Below are 24,429 nucleotides of genomic sequence, written 5' to 3'. Positions count from 1 at the left end.
CCCTTTGAAATCAGTGGGAGTGTAACACCTAAATACCCTTGAGGATCTAGGCCTTAGACTCTTCTGAAAATGGGCTTTGAATGCTTCTGAAACTCTTACCCTAGGAGAAATGACTCTTGCGCTTACATGGCCTTCGCCTCCTGCTGCTCTAGGAGGAATCCTGCCCCGGGGCCCTGCAGGCAGCCTGGCCACAATCTAGCCTGGATGAGTAAGAAGGTGAGAATTTCCAGCCGCTGTTGCATTGCCGGGAGCGTTCCTGGAGGCCCCTTAACTCTGTTTCCTGGCAGAAGCAGGGGCATGGCAGGATGAAAGACGTTCTCTGCTTCCTTACCCTTCAGTGGCGGGTTCCATAAATGCCTGTACCAGTGTTGTTCCACTGGCAAGCCGGCGAGCAGTTACCCATAGCTGTGTTCCGCAGTCCGAGGAGGAAGGTGGTGACCAGGTACAAACCACACCCTCAGATCCCGCCCAGGTCGATAGGGAAGTGACTGCAAGGCTTAGCTGTTGGGTGTCTGCTCTGAGTGGCCTGGGGGCAGAATTAGTCACCATCAGGCTGCCAGCAAAGTTCAGAACTGACTCGAGTCCTGGAGATTTCTCTCCTCCTCTGGAAGTGGTTGCTGGTCATCAGAACTGAAGCATGGTATTGGTGCACTGGGTGGAGAGCTTTCCCAGCTGCTGCCCTCGAGCTGCCACATGCCACCTTTCCTGAGGTCACAGCCTCCAAGGAGAGCCCTGTGCTGTTTAATCCCGGGGGGAGGGGCAGTCCCTCGATTTGCTACAAGAAGCCAGATTCCTGCGTGTCCCGTTCCTTTCTCACAAACTGGCCAACCGTTTAGGCTAAGTCAGAATTCTAACAGATCCATTTCTAACACGCATGCCAAAACCAGACACATTTTTAAAATCTCCTGCGTGTCTGGTTTCGGTGCTTGGAGTGGTGTGCTCATGAAACGACATCACACAGGCAATAATTCCTGGCATTCTGTACTAATAGGAAAACCTGCACTTAGTTGCACATCTGTAGCACATTCTGTGTAAGTGTTTAACAGGCTTGTGCACAGCCCCGTTCCTTACTGCGTTTCTGAGCTGAGGTCGCAGGGATCATGCCGGGGAAAGAACGTGCAGTAATAGTGCAGGGCGGGGGTTCCAAAGTGTCATGGAGATGCAGCCAGAGTGTGGATTTTATTGTGTGTTCTCATTCAATACAGGCAGGGGTCCGTGTGATGTAACCATGCTAAATGGATTTGCCAGGTGTGCCAAGGGGGATGAAGAATGCAATTACATTCACAGCTGCAGTGCTGGATCACAGCTGTCTGTGGAACTTGAATTGTTAGAGCAGTTGTGGAGTTGCATCCCGCGGGCGCGGACTAAAGGAGCTGCGCAGAGGAGAGGGGCAGGGCAGGGCAGGGCTTCGCACTCGACATGGGGAAATAGCCACTGGACTAGAGCGGGACAGAAGGTCTCTCACTGGAATATCAGGAGCACATTTGGAACTGACTGGGAATCGGTCTCCACTACCCCAAGTGCCCTGCAGCTGCTTCCCCGACTGCACTGTTGTTGGGACACCTCTCGAGCCTCGCCCAGATCAGTGCCGACTTTGCTGGTTTCCTTTCCCTGCAGTTTTTCACAAAGTACGGTCCTGATTACGTGCTGGAGATCACGCCGAGCTGCCGGCCAGACCGCAACGAGCCACACAGAGTCCAAGAAATCCTCAGCACCATCAAAGGTGAGCTTCCCCCTGCCCTGGGAGACAGACCACTGGGTGCTGGGAAATGCAAACCGGTCCGTCAAAGGGGAGACCACTTCTCTTGGTGTCTGCACGGCCCTGGCTAGGCAGCTGACCTGCATGTGCCTGACGTGCTAACATACAAGGCAGCCTCCTTCCGCCCAGCATTGGAGGTGGTAACAGGCTTGTTGTGAAGTGCAAAAGACCTCCAGGCAGGACCTTGCGCTGTGGTCTGTGGCCCATGGAATGCTGAAAAATCCAGTCCGCTGCCGTCGTTCGCGTGCGCACGGGGAGGCAGCAGCAGAGACCCAGCACTTGTTCAGCTTTCGTTGTTTACACCGGTCTGCGGCTGCTGCGCCAGCACAGACTGAGTTACCAGCCGAGCAGGCTCATATCTCCAGCAGAGCATCAGCCAAGCAAAATGAGTTTAGGCCCCCAAAGGCAAAGGTGTGGGCTCTGCTGGATTAACAGGATGTGTCCAGAGCCAAGGGCCCCACAACACCCCCTCCTGTGCGCACAGCTCACAAGATGCCCACTTCTAGCCACATTTCTTGAATTCATTTCAGCTGCTTATGGGGAAGGGTGGGCCAGGCCCAGCTGCTTAGGTGAGGCTAGAGTGTGGCTCTTCCTTGGAGTTCCAGATTCCACTGCCATGCTGCACTAGGAGGAACTGAGTGCTACCGAGACACTCCCGGCTCTGGAGGGAGGTTAGGGCTTCCTGCTCCTGTTTTCTTTGTAAGTATTGTGATTGGGTACGGGATCCGTTTAACCCTCCTGCCATGCTGCGGGGAACACAAGCGGAGCAGTTTAGTGTTACTGCCTGAGCTCTAAGTGGATGGCAGAACCGCAAAAGTGAATTGGACCTTAGTGTTCAGTGTTAACGATCGGGTGTAGAGCTGGAAGCACTAGGAAAGTTGTGCTCAAACGCCCAGTGTCAGAGGTGTGCGCTGGACTCAGGTGCACCACACAGGCCCACAAGAAAACAAGGCGTTTGATTCTTGGATTAGTGCTGATGCTGGTTTGTAAGAAAGGGACGTCTGCGAAGCAGAGACTGTCGTGTTCTCGTGTGAACACACAGCTGCCAGCCAATCCTGCCAGGGAGATAGGTGAGGCTCCCTACAGTGGTACGTGGCAGGTCACAGGAGTTGAGGACTATGTCTGAAGTAAACGGGGAACAGATTCTTCTGCCTCCTGTATGGTGTGTAACACTGACGCCCGCAGACGGGAGTAGAGTCTGTCTTTGGGACTGGCTTGGCGTTCCGGAGGTTTACGATTACCCCTGTGGAGTGACAACCACTTCTCCTCGGTGGGGGGAGGGGAGGCAGGAAGAGGTGTGCCCCTGTACTGCACATGATCAATCACTCAGAAGGTACGCCGGAGGCACGGGCCTTTGTGGGAGAGACAGGGGCGTCCTTAATAGGAGCCATGTGCCAGACCGGATTCAGATGCCTGTGTCTGCACTCGAAATGAAAGCCTGCTAGTACTGAGGTTGCACTAGGACGGGACGGCTGCCTCGAGCCTGACCTGGAAATTGGTGCGGTTGATGCTTCAAGGCGTTGGTTCAGAATAACGCCTGTCGAGAGGGTGGAGCACGGGGCCGTGTGCTAGGGTTGTATTGCTAACCGGCTGTAAGAGCACTCGGGAATGGATTCTTGCTGCCAAGCTCACACGGGCATCTCTGCCAGCAGAAGTGATGAGAGATGGAGGGCAGGCTCGCTACCCTGCGGACAGAAAAACGGTGTGTGCACGGCCTGGGTCTCGCTCGTCACAGGGTATCGGTGCTGCCCGTTGCCTGGGGGAAGGGGAGAAGTCTCTTCGCTCGCTGCTGCGTGTCCAGCTTAGTACAGACCTGCAGGCTTAGTAGCAGTTCAGACCGGATGGGTGGAGGAAAGTGCTTTGGGCTTCAGCCCTTACTTTAGGTGTTCTCCCTTCCCAGCCAAAGCCCAGCTGCTCTCCGGGGGCTGCTCACGTGCAGGCGCTGGGGCAGCCCTGGGGTGCGGCTGCATGTTACAGACCCGACTGTGCAGCTGGCCACTGCTGGCAGCGGAGCCGGGGCCTTCTGCAGTACTGGGCAGCTAGGCAGGGCTCTTGGGGATGCGCTCTGCGTTCCTGTTCAGGGCCTGGGTGCAGAGCCCCGGGTGTGCACCGGTGTTGCCTGTTCCCGGCGCCGGGCTGGGGCTGCTGGCCCAGGAGAAGGGGGCCAGAGACAGGACAGCTGGGAAGCCTGTTGGCGAGGTTGCTCCGGAGAGCCAGGGAGGCCCTAGCGAGGATGCTGTGGTAGAAGGGCGTGTAGCTACATGCCAAGCGGGGCGGCCTGCCTCGGGCCTCGCCTCTGGAAATGGCGGCAGGCTGCCAAGTCGGCTGAAATGTACGCAGCTCTGCCGGCGCTGGAGGGTGCAGCAGGCTGCCGCAGGTGTTGAGAGGCTGGCTCACCAAACAGAACCCAGTACAGGCCGCGCTGCTGGCCTGCACCCCAGATGCTCACCTGGCTGCCTGAAGAACAGGAAATAGACCAGCTGCTTCCCCACAGTGCCAAGAGCAGGGCAATGGAGGCTGGCCCCAGCCTGGGCCAGGGAGCCGCCATGTGCTACAGCCCCCAGTGTTTTCTCGGGTCAGCGCCCTGGGCCTGGCTCTGCCTTCCTCTAGCAGTGCTGGGCTCGCGCCAGCCGGGGCTCTTCTCGGAGCTGCAGCAGGAGTGGCTCGTGCTGTCCGTTCAGGGAGTGGTCCACTGCCCGGTGCACTCCTGGCCCAGGCAGGGCAGAAAGCCGCTGGCCCCAGCCGGCGTGTCAGCAGGGACTAGGACGCTGGCAAAACGCCACCAGGAGAGCAGGCCGGGGCCAGGCATGCACCGCTTGCTGTGATGCAGCATGAGCCCAGTTCCCTGCCTCCCTCGCCCACACAGCACGGCTGCTAGGGAGCATCTCCCCCTCCACCAGCCCGGCGGGCAGGCACCTGGGGAGCCCCGGGCCTAAGGGCATGCAGGCTCCTGGCTGCTCTCTGAGCTAATGATGAGGCTCCAGGCCAGATGCTTGTCTGTCACTCGGCCAGGGACCAGGCTGGTTTCCCAGCATGCTCTAGGGGAGTCCCTGGGCTTTCGGGAGGGCGGCCCCCCCAGACACAGCAGAGATGAAGACCAAGCAAAGGAGCCTGCTCTGAGGCGCTCTCTCCTGTTTACAGGGAACCTGAAGCACGTCACTTAGCTGCCAAGGAGAGGTGGGTTCCTGAGGCCAAGGCAGCCTGCGGGGGACGTTGGAAGGAATTCCTCCTCTTCTGGACCATCCCAGGGAGCGCCGGGGGCGGGGGCACCCCAGTGGCTGTGAGCACATGGCAGCCCCATGCTCCTGCCGTCCAGCCCCTTGTTCCGACAGCTTCTCCCCAAACCTGCTTTCATGGTCCCTGCGGGTCCTGTGAGGGGCCCCGGCCTGGCCGGGCTGCGGGCGACACCGCTGTGACGTGCGCCTCGGGCGCGCTGAGCGAGAGGCTGCGTCCCTGCCGGGGGAGGGGTGGGTGGGACAAGTGTCTTTTTAGCCAGGTGTGTTTTTAACAAATAAAAGGGTTGAACCGTTTCTGCTGCGACCGCCGGGCTGGGCCAAGGGCCTGATTCTCTGTGGCTGCTGGAGGAGGGACAGAAAAACGGCTTCCTGGGCAGCAGAGCAGAGCTGCTAACCCCTGCTTCTGTGCACGGCTGGGGAGCCGGTTGCCCTTCCTTCCCGGTGGGCCTCACCTGCCTGGAGCCACCTCCGCAGGGGCATGGCAAGGCGCAGGCTGAGGGCCCAGCAGGGCTCCATCCCCACCTCCCCTGGGCCTTGGCCTGTGCGGGCTCCTGCTGAGCTGCCAGCATGGCACAGCCTGTGCCAGGAGCCCAGAGGCAGCTTGCCCACCGAGCCTGGCTGGGGGCCAGGACGAGCTACGTGGCCAGCAAGCCCGGCGGGCCGTTAATTGCTGCTGCTGATAGCAGGGCCACATCCCCTGAACGGCCGGGCGGCTCCCGTGTAATCACAGCCGGCAGCTGGAGCCCTGGCTCCTGCCGATAAACGGCCTCGTGCTAGCCCCAGGGCCTGGCTGCCGATGGACCGGCACGCTCACGGCCTCTCCGCAGACGGGCTCTGCCCCTGCCCGGCCATTCCGGCAGCTTCCGGGGGGGGGGGTGTCTCTGATTAGGGTCCCAGCTGTGCTGAGTGCAGGAGCCACAGCAGGGGCCCGCCAGCCCTAGTCCCCCTGCCCCCACCATGCAGGAGCGTCTGACTCCAGGTCTGAACATGGATGGACTGGGGCCAGTGCGACTGAATGGGCCTGGCTGCAGGCTCCCCACGCAGCGGGCTCCCCACGCAGCTGGCACCCTGGCTCGTTGGGCAGGGCTGGCTGGGGCTTGTCTCTGGGGGAGGGGCATTTCCCTACTGAAGGTACCAGGAGGGAGGTCACTGGTGGAGCGAGGGGCAAATACACTCACAAGCTCGGAGCATCCTGTTCGCCCGCCTGGGAGACCAGAGCCAAGGCGCAGGAGCCACCATCAACCTTGCTCCTGGCCCTAGAAAGCGGCAGCTGGAAGACAAATGGTGAAACCGGAAGGAGAGAAATTCAGCTGGAAACCACGTGCCCCGGGGTTCCCCGGAGCAGGACAGGGAGCCGCAGTGTTGAAAACGAGTCGGGTCCCTTCACGGGCAAAGCCCCGCTGGGGAGCTTTTTACACCATGGACAAAGCTTAATACCCCCTGCCCCAGGCCACAGCGCCTTGGTCCAAGCCCTTCGCTTTGTCCTGCTGCAGTGGTGGTAGTGGGTCACCCTGGGGTTAGGCGCATCCCCCCCCCCCCCCCCGGAATCCATAAGGGAATAAAGGGCCTGGCACAAACAGGGACATCTCTGCCAACACCAGGGGTGTAGCCAGTGCCAGGACAGCAGAGACTGGAAGAGGGGGCGTCCTCACACAGCTGCGCCCCCTCTCCCCAGCACCTGTTGGTCCCATAGAAGTTTTGCCCCCTTGTCTCTAGCAGGGAAGCTGTTTGCACAATCCCCCGGCCAATGGAAACACAAACACCGGTTGCTGTTGCCCTTTACGCTTTGCAACCAGCCTGGGCCCGGAGAGGCAAGCAAGGCGTCTGGGAAGCTGCGGGGTTCGCGTGCCCGGCTCCGTTTGCTTCTTGCCTCGGGAGGACTCTTGCTACAGACTGAAGCGCTAGGACCGGGACGAAGGACCCACGCGAGCTGCGGCCCAGAAAACACACTGGCCCCCGCTCCCTCCGGGCCAGGGGGAAGGAAAGGCCTGGCCCGTCCCCGGGCGCGGAGCCGCGCTGTGACCCGGGGCGCAGGGTCCCCGAGTGGCCGGGCCTAGCTCTGTCCGGCCGGACGCTGCAGCCAGAGCAAGAGCCGCCTCGTCCCAGCCCCCGCCAGAGACCGGCCCCGTGTGTCCCGGGCGGGGGCCCCTGCCGAGCGCTCCCACGGCCCCCCCGCGGCCGGCTCCGCTCAGGCGCTGGGCAGGAGCCGCCTCCTGCTCCCGGACTTGCGGCCGCGTTTTGGGGCGGGCTCGGCGAGCCGGGCCATGTGCGGGAGCGCGGCGGGTATAAGAGGCGGAGCGCGGCGCGGCGTGTCCCGGCCACCGGGCAGAGCTGGGGCTGCGCTGGAGCCGCTGGGAGGTGAGAGCGGGGCCGAACCGGCCTGAGTGGGGGGCGAAGCTCGGCCGGCTTGTGACCGGGGGGCGGGCGGGTCTCGGGGGCCCTGCGCGCGGGGGGTTTCTCCATCCTGGCCCGGGGGTGACCGTCGTAGGTGCCCCAGATTGCGTCGGGGGGCCCTGCATTTCCGGCCCCCCCCCGTGACTGAGACATGCGAGTGACACCGCGTTGTCCCCAGGTGCTTGTCCCGTGTGACCGCTGCACTCCCCGGCTGCGAGCGCGGAAGCGGGCGCTGCTTTCCCCGGGGGAAACTGAGGCGCGGGGGGGGGGGGGGTTCATCCAGGCAGGTCGGTAGCAGCAGTGCCTGTCGCTGCGGAAAGTGACCCCAGATTCCCGACGTGCTCCTGTGCACTAACCACTGGGCCGTCCTGCCACCCTTGCACCTCACTGGGGACTGCAGCGAGCGAGGGCTCCTCCCTGGTCCGGCTGTACTGGGGGAGGGGGGGGGTACGCGAGGGCCCTTCCTCTATCCGCCCTGGCTGTGTCATCGCTCTGTCCTCTACTAGGCAGGCTCGGAATGGCCCAGCTCTGTGTCATAGCCCCTGTACGGCTACTGGCGACTCTCCTCCTACGTGCGCTCTCCGTGCCCGCTGTCAGTGAGCGGCGCGGGGCGGTGACACGTTAGCAGAACCGTGGGAAAGGGCCGAGCTTTGCCAGCCTCGCCTCCCCTGCGCAGCCACAAGTTGGGATCGCAGCGGCTGGGCGCTCTGCTGCTGCGGGACTCGTGCGCCTGCCCCGCGCCGTGCGGCTCCGCAGCGCCCGGCCCCCGCGCCTGCCCCGCGCCGTGCGCCACCGCAGCGCCCGGCCCCCGCGCCTGCCCCGCGCCGTGCGGCTCCGCAGCGGTGCCCCGAGCGGCAGAGGCTGCAGCTGCCCCGCCGCGTTCCCCTGCCCCTAGCGCCTCCTTCCTTCCCTCGGGCGGGGCGCGGCGGGCCCGGGGTCCCGACTGAAGCGCCGCGCAGCTGGTTTAACGGGCCTAGGCCATGTGGTGCCCGTGCCCGCGAGCCGCGGCGTCCCTGGGGGGTTGCCGAGCTGCTGCGCACGTGCGCAGGCCCCGCTGCGAGCAATTCACCCCCCGCGCTCGGGCTCGACCCCCTCCCCCAAGGACCCGCCGAGCCGCCCCGCACTGGTGCGCAGGGGCTTGGCCTGTGAGGTGCGGCCCATCGCGCTTTAAAGCTTTACCCCCCCCCCACACACACACACAAGGGAGCTCTGGGTGTGGGTGCTGCGGGGCAGGGCGGGGTGGTTACCTGCAGGCCCATGGCCTGGGGTGCTGCTCCCATGGGGGGGTCCCCAACCCTCCCGTCCGGTCCCCTCGGCGACTGGGCAGGCTGGGTTGCGCTGGGGGGGGGGGGGGAGGGGCGGCATCTGCCAGTTCGGTGGCTAAAGCATTTCAGTCTCGGGGCAGCGACTTTCGTTCTCGGGACGCTGCGGGAGACAGCGCCTGCCCCAGCATCTAGGCCTGAAGGCGGCAGGGGAGGCTGGGCTGGGAGGGAGACCCCACACCCCAGCTAGACCAGCCCATGTGCAGGCACCACTGGGTTTGCTCCCGGGGTGGCTGCATTCGGCACCACGGTGTGATCTGCCCATCAGTCCGGCCCTTGCGTGTGCTGGCTCCGGGCACAGGAGTCTGGGGCAGGCTTGGTGCGGGACCTCGCCCCAGGGTGGCATGACCAGGTGAGCAGGAGGGGATGGCAGCCGGGGGGGCGCCCTGGCAGGCTGAGAGCCAGCAGCCCACACCAGCTGGTCCTGGGCCCGGGGGTTCGTCTCCTGTTCATGGGCTGACGGCCGGGGGTGGCCCTGAGCACCCAGTGCAAGCCTTGGGCCGGACCAGGCAGAGCCCTGATGCTGGCTCCCCTGTGGCATGGGGTGGGATGCAGGGTGCTGCCTGGGGGGGCTTCTCCCAGTGCCCAGGACTGGGGGATCGGGGAGGCGCATGGGGGCCTGGCTCTCGTAGTGAGGACTCTGTTTCTCTCCAGGACGTAGCAGGAGATGAGCTCTCTGGTTTTTCCCAGCCTGAGCATGAAGGACCACAAAGCTGTGACCATCCTGCACTACCCCAGCGTGGGGTCCCACGTGGCCAGCACGGGTATGATGGCCCCCTCTGCAGCCCCCCCGCCCTCGAAGCAGCCCCCTTTCGCCCTGCAGACAGCCCCGCACCTGCTGGCCAGCATGCAGCTGCAGAAACTCAACAGCCAGTACCATGCCCTGGGCATCTCGGGGCACCCGGCAGAGGCTGGCTCCATCCAGAGCTGGGCCTTCGGAGCACAGCCCCTGGGCCCAGGGACACTGGTGCCCCCTGCTGGCAGCCCCAGCCAGGGCGTTTTCGACTCGGATCCGGTGGACGAGGAGGTGCTGATGTCGCTGGTGGTGGAACTGGGCCTGGACAGAGCCAACGAGCTGCCAGAGCTGTGGCTGGGCCACAACGAGTTTGACTTTGCTGCAGATTTCCCCTCCGGCCGCTGACCCGGCCACAGGCGCCCTGCAGGGGGCGGTACTAGGACAGCCCCAGGGCAGGCTGGCGTGACAGACCAGGTCCTCCGGCCGCTGACCCGGCCACAGGCGCCCTGCAGGGGGCGGTACTAGGACAGCCCCAGGGCAGGCTGGCGTGACAGACCAGGTCCTCCGGCCGCTGACCCGGCCACAGGCGCCCTGCAGGGGAGGGCGCAAGGACAGCCCCAGGGCAGGCTGGCGTCACGGCCCAGGCTCTCTGGCCGCTGATCTCAGTGCTCCAGGAGCGGAGTCCCTGCTGAACCTGCGCCCGGGCCCATCCAGGCCGTTTGGAGCAGCTGAAGAAAGCAGCACGGCTGGGGGTGCGTGGGCAGACCCTGCGGCTCCGAGCCGCTGCCGGGTGGGGGTGCTGGAGGGACGTGTGCCCTGGGGGCTGGATCCCAAGCTGCCACTGGCCATGGAGGTGGATTGGCGGGACGTGGCCAGGCAGAAGCCGGACAAGGAGGCTCGCGCAATACGTACATGGGGAGGGGCTGCCCCGAGGGTCCCTTGCAGCTCCCAGGGACCGGAGATGCCTCCCAGCCCGTGGGGGGCCAGAACCTCGCTTTACGGAGGTGCCGGCGAGGGACTTTGCTGCTGGGGGCGCTGGACCAGGGTGGGGGCAGGGCTGTTCCTGCAGCAGTGGGGAGGGTTGCTCCCATGTGGCGTCTCCTTCCCCGGTTTTATGGAAGCTGCCTGGCTCCTGTCACCCTTTGGCTGATTTATGGAGCCGGAGCCGGAGCTCCCACTCTGCCGGCTGGCCCGGGCGCAGCTCTGAGGGCTGCTGCTTGCGGGAGACGGGGGCTTGGGCTCCTCCTGATCTCAGCCAGCCGTGTGCAGCCGTGCCTGCGGGATCTGACCTGGGGGAGGCGCTCGGCAGGGTGCCCGGCAGCCGCCTCCCCGGGGGCAGGGTGTTCTAGCTGGGGGGAACCAGACCTGCCGGCAATGCCTGGTGACCTCTGACCCTGCTGTGCCGCTGATGCCAATTAAACCAAAGGGTGGAACACGTTGCTCCCAGCCTCTAGCATCTCGTTTCTGGGGGGGTGACAAGGCAGGGCTGCTAGTGCCTCCTGCTGGGGGCCAGGGGTGACTTGGGGCTGGGTTTTTCGGGGGGGTGCAGAGGGGTGAATTCCCTCCCCTCTGGGAGAGATGGGCCGTCCCAGGGTCTGGGGAGCCAGGGGCAGACGTGTGGGTTCCCTTTGCCCCTTCTACACATGCCAGCTGCCCTGGGCAGAACAGCAGCCAGGCCCGCGACCTGCCCAGCCTCGTCCATCCCCCTGGGCCCCCGGGACAGACGCCCCCGGCCAGGAGGGGCTGGGAAAGAAAGTGGAGTAAGGACTGTGGTGACACTGGGCCCTGCCCCCCCTTGTGCAGGGCTAGTGGGAGCGTTTCACTGCTCGGGCTGCAGCTGGGCTCCTGTAAGGAGCCCCTCGGTGAGTAGCATGTCCAAGCCCTGCTGTGTATGTGCCCCCCACCCCCCCGGGTCCAGCACAGCCCCCAGGCCGGGCTGTGGGAGAAGCTCCCAGGCTGGTCCCAGTTTGGAATGTTTTGGCTCCAGCCTGTGACCCCGGAGCCAAGCGCCTGAGCAGAGCGGTGAGGGGGGCTCAGCAGCTGAGGGGAGCCCCCGGGTGTGCAGGGCGAGCGAGGTGCCAGCATTGGGCAAGGCAGGGCCCCTGTGGCCAGGGAGCAGCGGCAGGCGCCGGCGAAGCTGGGGGGGCTGCCAGCACAAGGGCCCCGCTTCAAACCAGGCCCCTGGGCTTGGCCTGGCAACTCCCTGCACCCCTCCCGCAAGTGCTGCTGCCAGGCCCCACGGCTGCGCTAGGCCATCGGCCCCTTGCTCTGTAATGAGGCTGAGCCCCTCCCCCCTCCCCCTTAGGAGCCGGGCTCCCCCCAAAGCTCTGTGGGACCAAACTTCTGGGCTGGTGGACGTGTCTCTAGGGCAGAGCCGGGGCTTATCCCACATGCCGGAGCCAGCCCTTCCCCGTGGGGGGAGGGCACCCTGCCGGGGGGGGGGGGGATCTGGCTGGTCAGCTGGCATGTGCCTAAAGCCCCTAGGCTGCCTGGGAAGTTTCGGACCCTTTGTGAGCTGGACCAAGGGCCCTGCCTGCTGCTCTGCTGAAATGCGAGAATCCAGCTGGTAAAATCCCAGCAGGGAGGAAAGAAACGGCAGCGGCAGCGGGACACACACTGAGAACCCAAAGGGACTCCCCGACCGGGCCTGCTTGGTTCAGACGCAGCAGCGGGCTGGCTGGGGCTGGCCAGGGCAGCTCTGTGCTGAAGGGTCAGTGAGAGGGAGGGCACAGGGCTCCCAGCTCCCAGCTCGAACCCGCTTTCTGGCCCGTTGGCAGGGTCCTGGCGCTCCCCATTGGGCTGCGAGGTTCAGGCCGGGTGAGGTTTCTCCGGAGGGGGTGACAAGCAAAACCATTCCTGGGGCCGAGCAAACCATAAAGCTGCTGGGGGGGGGGGGGGGCAGAGCAGCAGGAGACGCTGAACTAGCCAGTGGAGGGGCCAGGCGGCCATGGGAGGCCGAGGGGCTGCCTGTGGCCCGGGGGGAGGACTCTGCTCGCGGGGATAACTCTATGGGGTGGGGGAGTGCCTGGGCTCCCAGCCTGCGTGGTGCTGGGGGGCAGGGCCTGCCCTCAGGGGTCTGTGCAGTCTCCCTCCTGGCTCAGTGCAGAGCAGAGGCCCCGGGCTGGGGAGGAAAGGGGGTTGGAGAGCCCGCCCTGTGCTCACCCCACAACAGTGGCTCCTGACTGCAAGGCTGGGCCTGCTCTGCTCCGTGGGCTCTTGCTGCTCGCAGAGTCGGAGCCCACCGCGGTGCCACGCGCATCCCCCTCCTGCGGCGCCCTGCCCGGCCCCCTTCCCGCGGGTGGCATTTCACCGGCCGGGCCGCGCACACACCGGTGGGCTCAGACAGCCACAAGGCAGAGACGGGGGGAGGGGGCCCTCTCCACCAGCCTGTGTTGTACATAAAGCCCCAGCCCTGGAGCCCACCCGCCCTGGGTGCTGAGACAAGCGCAGGCAGCCGGACCCAACACACCTGCCTTTTAAAGCCCATCGTAAGTTGCTTTAAAATCCTGGGCAGGCCCACGCAGAGCGCCCAGCACCCGCTCAGCCTTTAAAGGGGCGAGTGTATTCACAAAGCAAGCAGCCGAGGCGTTCCGGAGCACCCGAGAAACCAGACAGCCCGAGAACGGCTTCCCGGGATTCCGCGGGGGGCGGGCTCAGCGCAGAGGAATGGATCCAAACGCCAAACCAAAGAAACCAGCCTGGTGGGGTCTAGTACAACAGCCCCGTCTGCTCCAGAGCCGCCCTCCCAGGGTCCGGTCCAAAGGCACACGTCCCTTCTCTGGGCACGGTCCCTGCCTGGTTCAGTTCATCTCCCCACCTCCTGGATTAAAGCTCCCGCAAAGGAGACTCAAACAGGCCACCTGTTTCAAACCCGGCCTCACCCCTTCTTCCCACTGGCTCCCTGCCAGCACTTCCTGGGGCTTCTCAGGGCCCGCCTGACTCCGCGTTTAACCCTTTATAAGCAAAACTGAAACACCAGCGATGGTCCAGCAGCACTTCATTCCCCAGGCTGCAGGTGAGGAGGGGGGGGGGGGGACCGGGCCTGGCTCCCTGCCCTGCCCCTGCCCTGCCCTGCCCCTGCCCTCCTGCTCGCTGCACTTCGTGGGTAGTGACTGAGCAGAGCCCTATCGGGCCAGGTATTGCACATCCCATCACTGCAACCGCCGCACACAAGCAGCCTTGCCCCTCTGAGCCCCTGCTCACCCCGCCCCCATGGGATCTGTGGGGCCAGTGCTCCGGGTGGGGGCAGTGTGCGGCGCCCCTGTGCCTAGGGAGCAGAGGGAGATGCCCCTCTTCCCAGGAGCTGGGCACATCCTGCCTGCCCATGCGGGTGGCCACCACGCTTGATGTGCAGGGTCCCTTTTCAACCGGACCATGGGCCGTCCTAACCCGGAAGAGCTGACGGCCGCGGCCTGGGGAGAGCTCCCCCAGCAGGGAGGTGGGAAGGCCTAGCTGTGCTAAGCTGCAGCCCCGGTGCATGCACCGTCAGGGGCTCATAAGAACATAAGAACAGCCGTACTGGGTCAGACCAAAGGTCCATCTAGCCCAGTGTCCTGTCTGCCGACAGTGGCCAGCACCAGGTGCCCCAGAGAGGGTGGACCAAAGACGATCAAGCGATTTGTCTCCTGCCATCCCTCTCCAGCCTCTGACACACAGAGGCCAAGGACACCATTTTATCCCCTGGCTAATAGCCTTTTATGGACCTAACCTCCATGAAATTATCTAGCTTCTCTTTAAACTCTATTATAGTCCTAGCCTTCACAGCCTCCTCTGGCAAGGAGTTCCACAGGTTGACTACACGCTGTGTGAAGAAGAACTTTCTTTAATTAGTTATAAACCTGCTACCCATTAATTTCATTTGGTGTCCTCTAGTTCTTCTATTTAGGGAACTAATAAATAACTTTTCTTTATCGGCTCGATGGCCAGGTGCTTAGTGGCTTTACAGACGGGAACTTTGCTGCTGGAGCAGAGGCTGGAAGCGCCAAGGACAGAGGCCGCCGGCCCACAGCGCCCCGTGCCTGAGCCCCAGGGCAGGTCACTCCGGGGTAGGATGTCAATGCCACGGCCACCCGTGGGCAGCTGAGGGTGGATCTGAGACTGCCGCGGCGGGGATCTCGGCGCGTGGGCTGCGGGCTGGCCCGACTGGGGTCCGGCCACTGGAGGGACGCAGCACCACGTGGCGCTAGGGTGGGTAGCGTTCCTCTCCCCATTGCAGGGGACCAGCCCCAGGGCACCCAGCAAGCCAGGGGCGGAGCCAGGCCTGCTCTGCGGGTGCCTCGTGCATTAGCCGGCTGCCCAGCTGCACGCGGCTCTTCCTGCCCAGCCCCAGGACTCTCGACCAGCCAGGCCGGCCACTGACTCCTCTGGCTGCGCTGCCGCCTCCCCGCCGGCAGGGGGCGCTGTGGCGCACTCGCTTGCAACCGGGCTTGTCCTCGCCGGGCCGCCGTCCAGCCGGCCGGATATCCGTGGCGAGGCGGAAGCGGCGGGCCCTTTCCTCGGCACAGCGCAGCCATGGTGAGTCGTGCGCCCGGGCCCTGCCCCGCCATCCGCCGCCATCCGCCGCCCGCCGGGGCCCGGCCGGCGCGAGGGGGCCCCGCCGTTGGGGGCCGGGGGGAGCGGGGTCGGACCCCGGAGCCGCTCGCCCCGCCCGGCCGCGGAGCGCCCCGCACGGGGGGTCCGGCCTGAGCGGCCGCCGGGAGCTGCGGCCGGGCCCGCAAAGGGGGGCGGGGTCCTGAGCCGCCTCTTTCTCCCTAGGCTCGCGGGCCCAAGAAGCACCTGAAGCGCGTCGCGGCGCCCAAGCACTGGATGCTGGACAAGCTGACCGGAGTGTTCGTAAGTGCCCCGGGGAGCCCCGGCCGCGCGGGGACCGTTCTCCGGGCTGCTCGCCCTCGGGGGGCGGGGCGGGGCGGGAGTGGTGCTCGCAAGGGAGGGAAGCCCGTTGCCTCTGTGGCCTGCGTTCGCACAGCGACTCGGTGCCGTGTCACAGGAGAACTCAGCGTTTGCATCCACTAAACTCGCAAATCTAAACTAAGTGCAGCCTGGGTCTTCTCGCCCTCTGCAAGGCTGCTGGGTTTCATTCCTGTCTGAAAACTGCACGTCCGACTGGTTTGGAGCAGACTGGCCTGGCTCATTTCCCTGCTAGCTTGTGGTTTGCCCCAAGCGTAGATTAAGTTGCATATTTAGCCCTAATTAAACCAAATTGCGTGCTTTTACTTTGGAAGCTTGAGTGTTGTGATGTGAAAAGTGGGATGATTAGGGTGTATAGGTACAGAACTGAATACACAGTGTAACATGTCAAACCTGTATCAAATTCAATTCCAAACATCTTTACACTTTCGACTCCTATTCCTCCCCTTCCGCCAACAGCCTGAGAAAATAGATGGGTCATGCTTTCTGCCCGAGAGGCTAGTGAGATGACATTGGAGTCGAGTCTGCTCATTGAGAACTCCGTGCCCCTAGTCACCAATAGTTTACACCCAGGCACTGCTGTTGTGTGTGCTTCTACTGTTGCTGTCTCTGGCATATAAGGAGCAAGGTTGTCTGTGAGCCAATGGGATCGAGACTGCGTGACATTGTGAAGAAGTCATAAGTCTAACCCAGTATTTATTGAGCACTTGCTGTTTCTCTTTTGGAAGATCAGTGTTACTATTTGCTGATGTGATAGCACAGTTGGCATAGACTAAATTTTTCTTCTGTTTGTAGGCTCCTCGTCCATCTACAGGCCCCCACAAACTGAGGGAATGCCTTCCACTCATCATCTTCCTTAGGAACAGGCTCAAGTATGCCCTGACAGGAGATGAAGTCAAGAAGATCTGCATGCAGCGGTTCATCAAGATTGACGGCAAAGTCCGCACTGACATCACCTATCCTGCTGGCTTCATGGGTGAGTGGAGACGACTCTTGGGAGATGTGGGGGGGAGGGGGAAAATGCTTCTTTTAAGGAGCTGTTGCATGGCCAAGAATGAGCCTTCCGTCCCCGTGCCCTAAAAGCCAGTGCTTGGTCTTGGTAGTTGTGCAGCTGGGTGCTGTGCAGTGTGGGTTGTGTTGCTTAATGTTTTAAGTGCGTGTGTAACCAGAGGCCACAGTTGGCCAAACGCGGCATTCGGTGCATCATTGACATGCTTGCTCCAGATGTTGAAGGTAGTTTCTGGGACCCTCAACTGATTAAATTGAAGAGCATCTGGCTGAGTCTTCAGAACTGTTGGCTTGTGTTCCTAGTTGAACAAATTGTATAAAACTACCCTTCTCTGAGCATCCTTGGGCTGAAACACTGATTTGTGCGTAGAACCCTTATCCCGGGAACGTTTGCTGTAGCTACTTGGCAGTTTGATCAAACAGAAAATAAAGGAAGTCCACTTAAAGCTCCATGCTGAGCAGCTCTGCATGCTTCTGCTCCTCTTCCCCACCCTTCCCCCACAGCTGGGGTAATGGCAGTGCGCAGAGCTGCTCCTCCCATAGCAGGGGGGTGAGGAGGGGGGTTGTGCCAGGGAGCACAGACCCACAGTGCCCTCCCTGGCCTGCCTCATGATTGTTTTTTAAACCAGATGTCATCAGCATCGAGAAGACTGGTGAGCACTTCCGTTTGGTATATGATACCAAGGGTCGTTTTGCTGTTCACCGCATCACAGCTGAAGAGGCCAAGGTGAGTCTGCTCTGGCAGGGCTTGGTGATGTTTCATTAGCTTTTGAACCTGGTGGCTGTGTTTTGCTGCAGATATCAAACTGCCAAGTGTGTGAGTCTAAGTTGGTGTCAGCCCTACTGCCTTGAGAGTTACGCTGTGTCTACACTGGAAAGGTTTGGTGATCAGTGTCGCAAAGGTCAACAAAAGTGAAAACTGGTCAGACCAGTTTTTCCGCCTCTCATTGTCGACTTTTCATGGCCACATTGCTAGCGCCCTGTCCGCAGAGCAAAACATCCACAGTGCAGTGTTGAGGGAAGGCAGAGCTGCTCTGTAAGCTCTCCAGCTGAGGGATGTCAAAGCAGCAAAGCCGTCTCTCCAGCCCTCTTCCAGCAGCAGCCTGCCTGCCGCTGTGTTCCTAGTGCAAGGCAGTACAGAAGCACTCCAGTAGTTTGTTCTTTGGAGCAGCTCACTCAGCAATCCATGCCTGCAGGGCAGCAAAGATCACACAACACTGAGCACAGCTATCAGGGCAGGCATTGTGGGATACTTGTGAAATCTCTTGCAACTGCTGGAAGTTTTGTTGCCAAGACTGGGTGTTTTTCCTGACAAAAGTCTCAGTGTAAACACTCTTACTGTTTTGTCACCAGAAGGCAGTTTTTGGTGACAAAATGTGCCAAGCCCTTAGACTGAATGACCCAGATAATCAGGTGCGGTGTCCCTGGAGTTCAAGGGGTGGAAGTGGAGAGGACTTGCATAGTCTCCGGGCACAGAAGGACGTAGCTAGCTGTCCAGTATGCGGCGGTCTAAAGAGGAGTCTGTTGTGGTGTTACCCTTGCTGTAAACCCTTTTTTGGAGCCTTTGAATAGGGGATGATGTGCAGCTCTTCATTGGGGTGTCTACAAAGCGCTTGAAGTAACACAACATAAAAATGGTCAAAATACTCAGTTGGCTACAAGATCAGCAGCGCTATTCCTCGGTTAATTGCTTCACTAAAGAGCTATGGGCAAATGTTCACGCCTGAGTTCTTGTGCAGTGCGCTACTCTCCCTGCACCTGTGGTCAACTAGTCCCTTTTCGGCAGCCCCAAACTGCTGCCTTAGGCCAGGGAAAGCCAATATCTGGGCTGCAGGCCAAATCTGGACCACCAGGTGCTTTTAACTCTTTCCTCTAGTCCCAGTGTCACTTGTTCGTTTCTTTTGGTTGCCATTTCGGGTTGCGCTGGTGTCCCTAATGGGACAGTGAAGTCTAGTGTCTTGGTGGTGGTCCGTGAGCAGGAAAGGTCTCAGCTTGACTCCCAGGTCCCGGGGGAGACGTTAAGGCTGGTAGGTCAGGAGAAAACATTTGATTTGTAAACTCAGGAATTTAGATGACAGACAACAGACAGCTGGCCACTGTGCTGCCTTTGGTTGTACTTCTGAGCAGACCCAGGCTGAAATCTCCTTGTGGAGCTTTTGAAGCACTTGGCTTCTCTAGGCAGTAACATTAGAGGAGCATTAAGAGGTGAAGATGAACTTGTTTTGCTGCAAAGCAGGTGAGGGTGGATATGAACTCAGTGCCTGACTGCTCCGATCTCCAGGCTACGCTGCAGTCTGAGTCTCTCCTGTATGTACACCAGAGACATGAAGCAGCCATGCAGGGCGCAGAGCTCAGAAAGCCCTTAGACACCCAGAGCTCTGTAGGGTGGGCTACAGCTGGAGACTGACCCCACAGGAAAGGGTTCTGACAACTGCTCTTTGTCATGGGCCACGGTCTTGAGATCAAGAATGGAAGCAGAATCTGGAAATCGGTTTCTCTTCTACTTGCCTGTTAGGTTTGCAGCTCCCTTTGTAAGAGGCTTTCAGCTTGTGTTGGGAAGCTCCGAACGCCGAGCTGAAAAGGCTCAAGTGGCGTTTGGCCTCAGCCGCGTCCTTGTTGCAGAGCCGGGATGTCAGCGAGCGCCTGATGGAGACGGCAGTTCTCTCCTGACTTGCCCAGGGCCGGCAGCAGGACCCTCGTGGTGGGAGTGCTGGGACGGGGGAGTTGCTCTTTTTAATTCCACTCGGGAGTAAATGATTATTTTGAAAGTCTCTGCTCTGAAGTGGAGCTTGGCCTCTGCCCTCGGCACGGGGCTCATGGAGCAGGGCCACAGCTGCAGTGTGGCAGTGACACACTTTAACCTCTTCAGTGTGGTGCCCTGGGGAAATAGGCTGTGCTGGATTTTGGAATTTTCCCGACCATAATGAAGGGTGCTGGGGGCGCGGGGTCTGGGCGGGCATCCAGACCAGCGCTCGGCTGCACTGCCGCTGCCCCCGCTCTCTGGCAGAGCTGATCCCTCCTGTGCCAGAGGCCAAACCATGGGTGTTCCTGGATCCCGGGGGCTGGGATTATGGAGGTTGAAGTGCGCTTCATGCATTGTACCTAGCTCCTGCCCTGTAAGCCACCGTTGTAGCCTGCTTGCATTCATTGCTGTTGGCTTGTGTTCCCAGTACAAGCTGTGCAAGGTGAGGAAGATCTTGGTGGGCACTAAAGGAATCCCTCACCTGGTGACCCACGATGCCCGCACCATCCGCTACCCAGATCCCCTCATCAAGGTGAATGACACGATCCAGATCGACCTTGAGACTGGCAAGATCACAGACTTCATCAAGTTTGACACCGGTACGTTCCTCCAGCCCCTCCCCCACTCGGCTCTCCGAAGCAGAGGACCAGGATTTCCCTGTGAAACTGCCTGGGCAGTTTCGCACTGTGGTGATGAGTGCAATGGCAATATTGGCTTGCTGGGTCCGAGCACAGTGCCCTGCAGCTGTCGGGGATGTGGGTGTGAAAATCGGCACAGAGCTGACGTGTGGGCAGTGGTGCCTGGGGGTGTTGCTTTGCCAGGTGGGTCTAGAATCGGCAGCTCCCTTAGGCCAACTCTTGCCTGTCGCCTGCGAGCATTTGATTCTAGGCATGGGATGGCACAGGAGTGGGGGGGAAGTTTCACTGCCCCTGCCCTGTCGTGCTCGAGAGCCGCTCCCCCAGGATACAGTTGAGGCAGGCTGGTGCTGTTTCAAAGGCGGCACCTCTCCAGCAGGCCTGAACTCTCAGGCTGCAGCGGCGCAGGGACAGTGCAGCTCACGGGCTGCCTGGCACAGGAGCGTGGATCCATCTCACAGAATAATGTAATGTGATGGCCTCAGCCAGGGCCAGATCTTACGTTCTGTTTGCCAGAAGGGTCTTCTCCCCTCCGGTGCTCTGCTAGTCCTGCAAGAAGAGGCCGTGGTTCTCCAGTTGTCAAGGCGGAGGAGGTGCCCCCCGTGTGACCTGGGGGGGAGAATTTACTGGATGTGGACTGTCCTCCCCCAAACAGAAGGCAGCCCAACATCTCCTCTTCCTTGCCCAACCCAGAAGGGGTGCCGCATGTGCTGGGGTGTGATCCCCGCTGCAAACCCAAATTAATCTCTTGCCCGAGTGATGCATTTGTGCCTTGTTGTGGAGGGGCTGGCCGTAACTGGTACTATAACATCTTGTGCCATGCTAAGGCAGGGACAGATCCACGGGGGGGGGGGAGGTGCAGCTTTCTGTAAATTCTGCAAAAAGTGTGGCTTGTGTTTGATGTCACGTCTCAGTGTCAGTATTGCTCCATGCAGGAGCTTAAAGAAATTCCTGAGAAATTCACTTCAGAAGGACCATACTGAGGGGTTTGGGGAGAACCCTGGGTCATAGCTAGGGCCCTACCAAATTCAGTTCACTTGCGTCAGTTTCACAGTCGTGGGATTTTAAAGATTGTAAATGTCATAATTTCAGCTTTTAAGTCTACAAGTTCATGGTGTTGTAATTGTAGGAGTCCTGCTCCAAAGGAGTGTGTGGGGAGGGGAGTGGGGGGTTGCACGGTTATTGTAGAGAGTTGTGGTTCTACTGCCCATACTTTTATGCTGCTGCTGGTCAGGAGCCCATGCTGAAGCGCTTTTGTCCAACTGTTAGTGTTTCTGCGTGGCCTCTGCCAGCGTGTGACCGTACCGTACCAGCAGCAGAGCAGGCAGCTGGAGCCCCATCTCTAGCAGTGGGCCACACGTGGTACAGATGATGCACGTGGTCAGGGAGAGATTGGAACTGAGATTCAGACTGGCTAACGGCCCTTCCTTCCGCATAGGTAACCTGTGTATGGTGACTGGCGGTGCTAACTTGGGCCGTATCGGTGTGATCACGAACCGGGAGAGACACCCAGGCTCCTTCGACGTGGTCCATGTGAAGGACGCCAATGGCAACAGCTTTGCCACTAGGCTCTCAAACATTTTTGTTATTGGCAAAGTAAGTGGGAGCAGCTGGAACCGGGGGTGTCTCCCTCCCTCCCTCTCTCCCTTGAAGGGGCAGGCTCGCTGCAAGGGAGCCGGACATGCTCTGGCGGGGGCAGCGAGCTCCTGTGCTGTGCCATGGAAACCTGCCTGCTCTTTACCACGCTGGCCAGAAGGGACCTGCTGGTGATCTAGCCCGTTCTCCAGTGCAGAGGGGTGTGTGGGGGAGGGGTACACCTGCAGAAACCATGCGGAGCCCTGTGGCACCTTAACACCCAACAGATCTATTTGGAGATACGTTTCCATGGGCACTGCCCACTGCCTCGGGTGCTTCCCTCCCCAGTGTCGCGCAGGCCAGAGAACTTCCCTGGGCCAATCCCCTGCCGGCTAGAGCACGTCTTGTAGAAAACATCACTTGAAAACCACCGCAGCCCTGGTAAATTGTTCCAGGGCTAGTTACTGTCCTAGGGCCTCCTCCTGAGAGATGAGCCTGTCACTCTGTACTGTGTGGCTGTCTGCTCAGTGGTGCTGGCGATAGGCCCTGCACATAGGGAAAGCCCCCATGATCCGATAATCTGCTGGGGATTGACCGGCGAGCTGGGACCAGGGAACGCGCTGGCCCAGCAGCTGACTGTGCCTCACGTTTTGGGGTTAATTTGACTGATTTCTGTGATGGATTTCTTAGGCTAAGGGCTTGTCTAAACGAGGCTTTTAAACCAGGTCAGTTAAACTGGCACAGATCTCTGTGGCTGCTCGTGTTCTGCGTTGAAGCATTTATTTCAGTGTAACTTAAAATCTGCTCCCAATAGACGAAAGCTAAACTGAAGTGAGTGTCCATGCGGCCGCTTGCACCTGTGAATCCCATCGTCAACTCTTGTGTTAAACAAGCCCCTAGGAGCTACAGCCCAGGGACGGGAGTTCTCTTCTCAAAGGGAGATTCTCCTAGCCCTGGAGTGATCTGGGAGGGGGGGGGGGAGAGCACTTTCCATGCTATTGAAGGTTGCTTTGTTGTGCCAGATTGTGATTCTCCCCTCTTGCTTTAGGGTAACAAGCCCTGGATCTCCCTGCCCCGCGGGAAGGGAATCCGTCTGACCATTGCCGAAGAGCGAGACAAGAGACTGGCAGCCAAGCAGAGCAGCAGCTAAACGCTCAGGAGGGGACTAACAGCAGACGGCCTTTTCCTTTGTCAAATAAAATTGTTACCACACGAGGCAGCCTTTTCCCTGCAGCCATGGCCAAAGGGGCAGTGCACTGCAGCTGGGCCAGTGAGAGGGCTTTGGTCTTGCTGGGCACCAGGTCACGTGGACGAGGCAGCAGCGGGACGGCCTGTCCCTTTTTAAAAACCCAATTCTGCCCTAAGTCACAGTGGCGCTTACTGTACTAGGCCCAGTGTGAGACCAGCAAACCTGGCAGCAAGTCTCCTTCCCCTTTATAAAAGTCCAGACAAGCCTTTGCCTTTGTATCCCCCCCACACCTTGCAGCGTGACTCCCACAGCCCTTTACCAGAGGCCTGGTGCCATCCCTGTGTAACCTAAGTCCTGTCCATTTCCTGCAGTACTCACGGGCTGCTGCACTTTGTAGTCCCAGCCCTTAATAGGGTCGGCAGCAGACTGGAACCAACCTTGATTCTGTCGCAGGCAGCGGATTTAGGACGCTGGTTCCGTTGGGTATCTAGAATGAACAGAGGTAATGGTGCCTCCTTTCAACCTGTGCTGCTGGTCAAAGGGCCCTGTGGCTGTTTGTGCTGGGGCCCTGGCAGGACAAGGGGACTGGGCAGTTGCTCAGTGGCAGGGCTAGAGGGGGGTGAGTGCCCTGCATGTGCCCTCAGCTGCTGAGAGCTTCCCCAAGGAGCAGGCTCCTCCCCCAGGCCAGGCCTGCCCTTTCCCCACCATCTGCTTCAGATGAAACCTTGTTGCAAAGAATGTACGAAGTCCCTGACGCCAGCAGAATGGAAGGTGCGGTCCCCTAGCTTACTGCTTCACGCACCTTTGGTCATCAGGCCCTCGAGTGCTAGTTTTCCCTGGGTCACACGACTCGGGCTCCTGCTTGGCTTTCTTGTTTTGCCTTCTGTCCTCTGTTCTATACCCCCTTCTACCCAACCTGGTTCTGAGCCCCCTGGAACCGCTGCTCACCTGGTGCTTGGTTTGGGGCAGGTTTTCTCTGGCCCTACATGTGGCTGCTTACATGTTTCTTACATGTTTCTTGAAACTACCTTAGGAGAAGGGACATTGCACATCAATATGAAGGAGATTTTTACCAGGTTGTCATTTTGATTCTTAACTGCAGCTCAGATACACAGGCCAGGAGTTTTTCATCCTCTTCCTGTTCTTGGGGACTCTAGCTGCTCCCCACACAGTTTTCTACACCAAGGAATTTTTTGTACAATGCTCACGTGGCCACCTCGCCCTGGGCACCTTTTTGACTTAAAGCACCTCCAGCAGCGTGTCCCCTGCAGTGACGCTTCAGAGCTGTTAGCCAAGCTGTGTGTTTAGCTCCACTTCGCGCTCTGCATGGGGCAACGGCTTAGAACGTGCCACATCGCCCTTCAACCTCCAAGGAACCAGGCCCTAGGGCCTTGCCTGCGCTGTGCTGCTGTCTCACGCTACGGCTACAGGGGCTTCCCATTCCTCTAGTAACCTCCCTGCAAGGCCGCTGGGAGCCGCCTGGTGTCCAGCAGTGAGGCAGGTAGCTGTGTCGACCTCCATTTTCAATGCTCCAAATGCGAATCCCAGCAGCACAACCCTCATTCCTCTTCCCCATCTTTTAATTCAGGGTTGGGGAAACTAAGGCCTGGGGGTCAGATATGGCCCCTGGTTTGCCTGGATTTGGCCTGAGTCTCAGGGTTCCCTCCCAGGCCCCATGATGATGTTCCAGCCCCCTCGCCAGCCACCCATGGAGTTGGAGCTCTCAGAATCTGCTAGCTGGGCCCCCACGGCTCTGGGAGTGAGGGGAACGTGGGGCTGTCCTCAGTCAGGGGCCAGGCGTCTCACTTGTGTGCAGCCCTCGACTGATTTTTCTGTGGGTCAGGACTCCCCCCTTCCCCCAGGTTCCTCCCCTCCGTTTGAAGTGGCGTTCGGGCAATGGGATCTACGGACCCATCAGCGACTGG

The 24,429-nt window shown here is 60.7% G+C and overlaps 3 protein-coding genes across 13 annotated transcripts in view; all 3 read left to right on the top strand.

Moving 5' to 3' along the window:
* The window catches only part of HDAC8 (histone deacetylase 8), a 47,524-nt gene extending 38,021 nt beyond the window's left edge, over window positions 1–9,503 (top strand). For 3 of the 11 annotated variants that reach the window (XM_075896572.2, XM_075896564.2, XM_075896562.2), the window contains 2 exons: window positions 1,618–1,723; window positions 4,901–5,540. In XM_075896572.2, the coding sequence (XP_075752687.1) occupies window positions 1,618–1,723; window positions 4,901–4,909 (115 nt within the window). In that variant the 3' untranslated portion in view covers window positions 4,910–5,540. Of the gene's footprint in view, window positions 1–104; window positions 217–1,617; window positions 1,724–4,900; window positions 5,541–9,365 lie in introns of those variants that run through there. The other 8 variants (XR_012895620.2, XM_075896565.2, XR_012895617.2 and 5 more) reach the window with 7 other exon arrangements.
* Window positions 9,379–11,794, top strand: CITED1 (Cbp/p300 interacting transactivator with ED-rich tail 1). Its single transcript, XM_089781698.1, has one exon. It carries the CDS (start codon window positions 9,379–9,381, stop codon window positions 9,850–9,852), a length of 474 nt encoding a protein of 157 aa, XP_089637824.1. The 3' UTR covers window positions 9,853–11,794.
* Window positions 11,795–14,882: 3,088 nt separating this feature from the next.
* RPS4X (ribosomal protein S4 X-linked) lies at window positions 14,883–22,527 on the top strand. The gene is made up of 7 exons (XM_075896574.2): window positions 14,883–14,961; window positions 15,202–15,279; window positions 16,150–16,330; window positions 16,992–17,089; window positions 19,533–19,704; window positions 21,179–21,336; window positions 22,364–22,527. The coding sequence occupies exons 1-7, from the start codon at window positions 14,959–14,961 to the stop codon at window positions 22,463–22,465; spliced, it is 792 nt and encodes a 263-aa protein (XP_075752689.1). The 5' UTR covers window positions 14,883–14,958; the 3' UTR covers window positions 22,466–22,527.
* The last annotated feature ends 1,902 nt before the right edge of the window (window positions 22,528–24,429 follow it).

The sequence above is a fragment of the Pelodiscus sinensis genome, chromosome 13 (assembly GCF_052426305.1).
Source record: "Pelodiscus sinensis isolate ZL-2025 chromosome 13, ASM5242630v1, whole genome shotgun sequence".
Taxonomy (NCBI): Eukaryota; Metazoa; Chordata; order Testudines; family Trionychidae; genus Pelodiscus; species Pelodiscus sinensis.
Note: the sequence above shows the minus strand (reverse complement) of the source record. Positions and strands in the feature narration are given on the sequence as shown.

Bases quoted from the DNA above. Each gene is read 5' to 3' on its own strand.
- CITED1 (XM_089781698.1), top strand. From the start codon at position 9,379: ATGAGCTCTCTGGTTTTTCCCAGCCTGAGCATGAAGGACCACAAAGCT.
- RPS4X (XM_075896574.2), top strand. The intron at 16,331-16,991 runs GTGAGTGGAGAC...TTTTTAAACCAG, and splicing joins CTATCCTGCTGGCTTCATGG to ATGTCATCAGCATCGAGAAG. The intron at 19,705-21,178 runs GTACGTTCCTCC...CCTTCCGCATAG, and splicing joins CTTCATCAAGTTTGACACCG to GTAACCTGTGTATGGTGACT.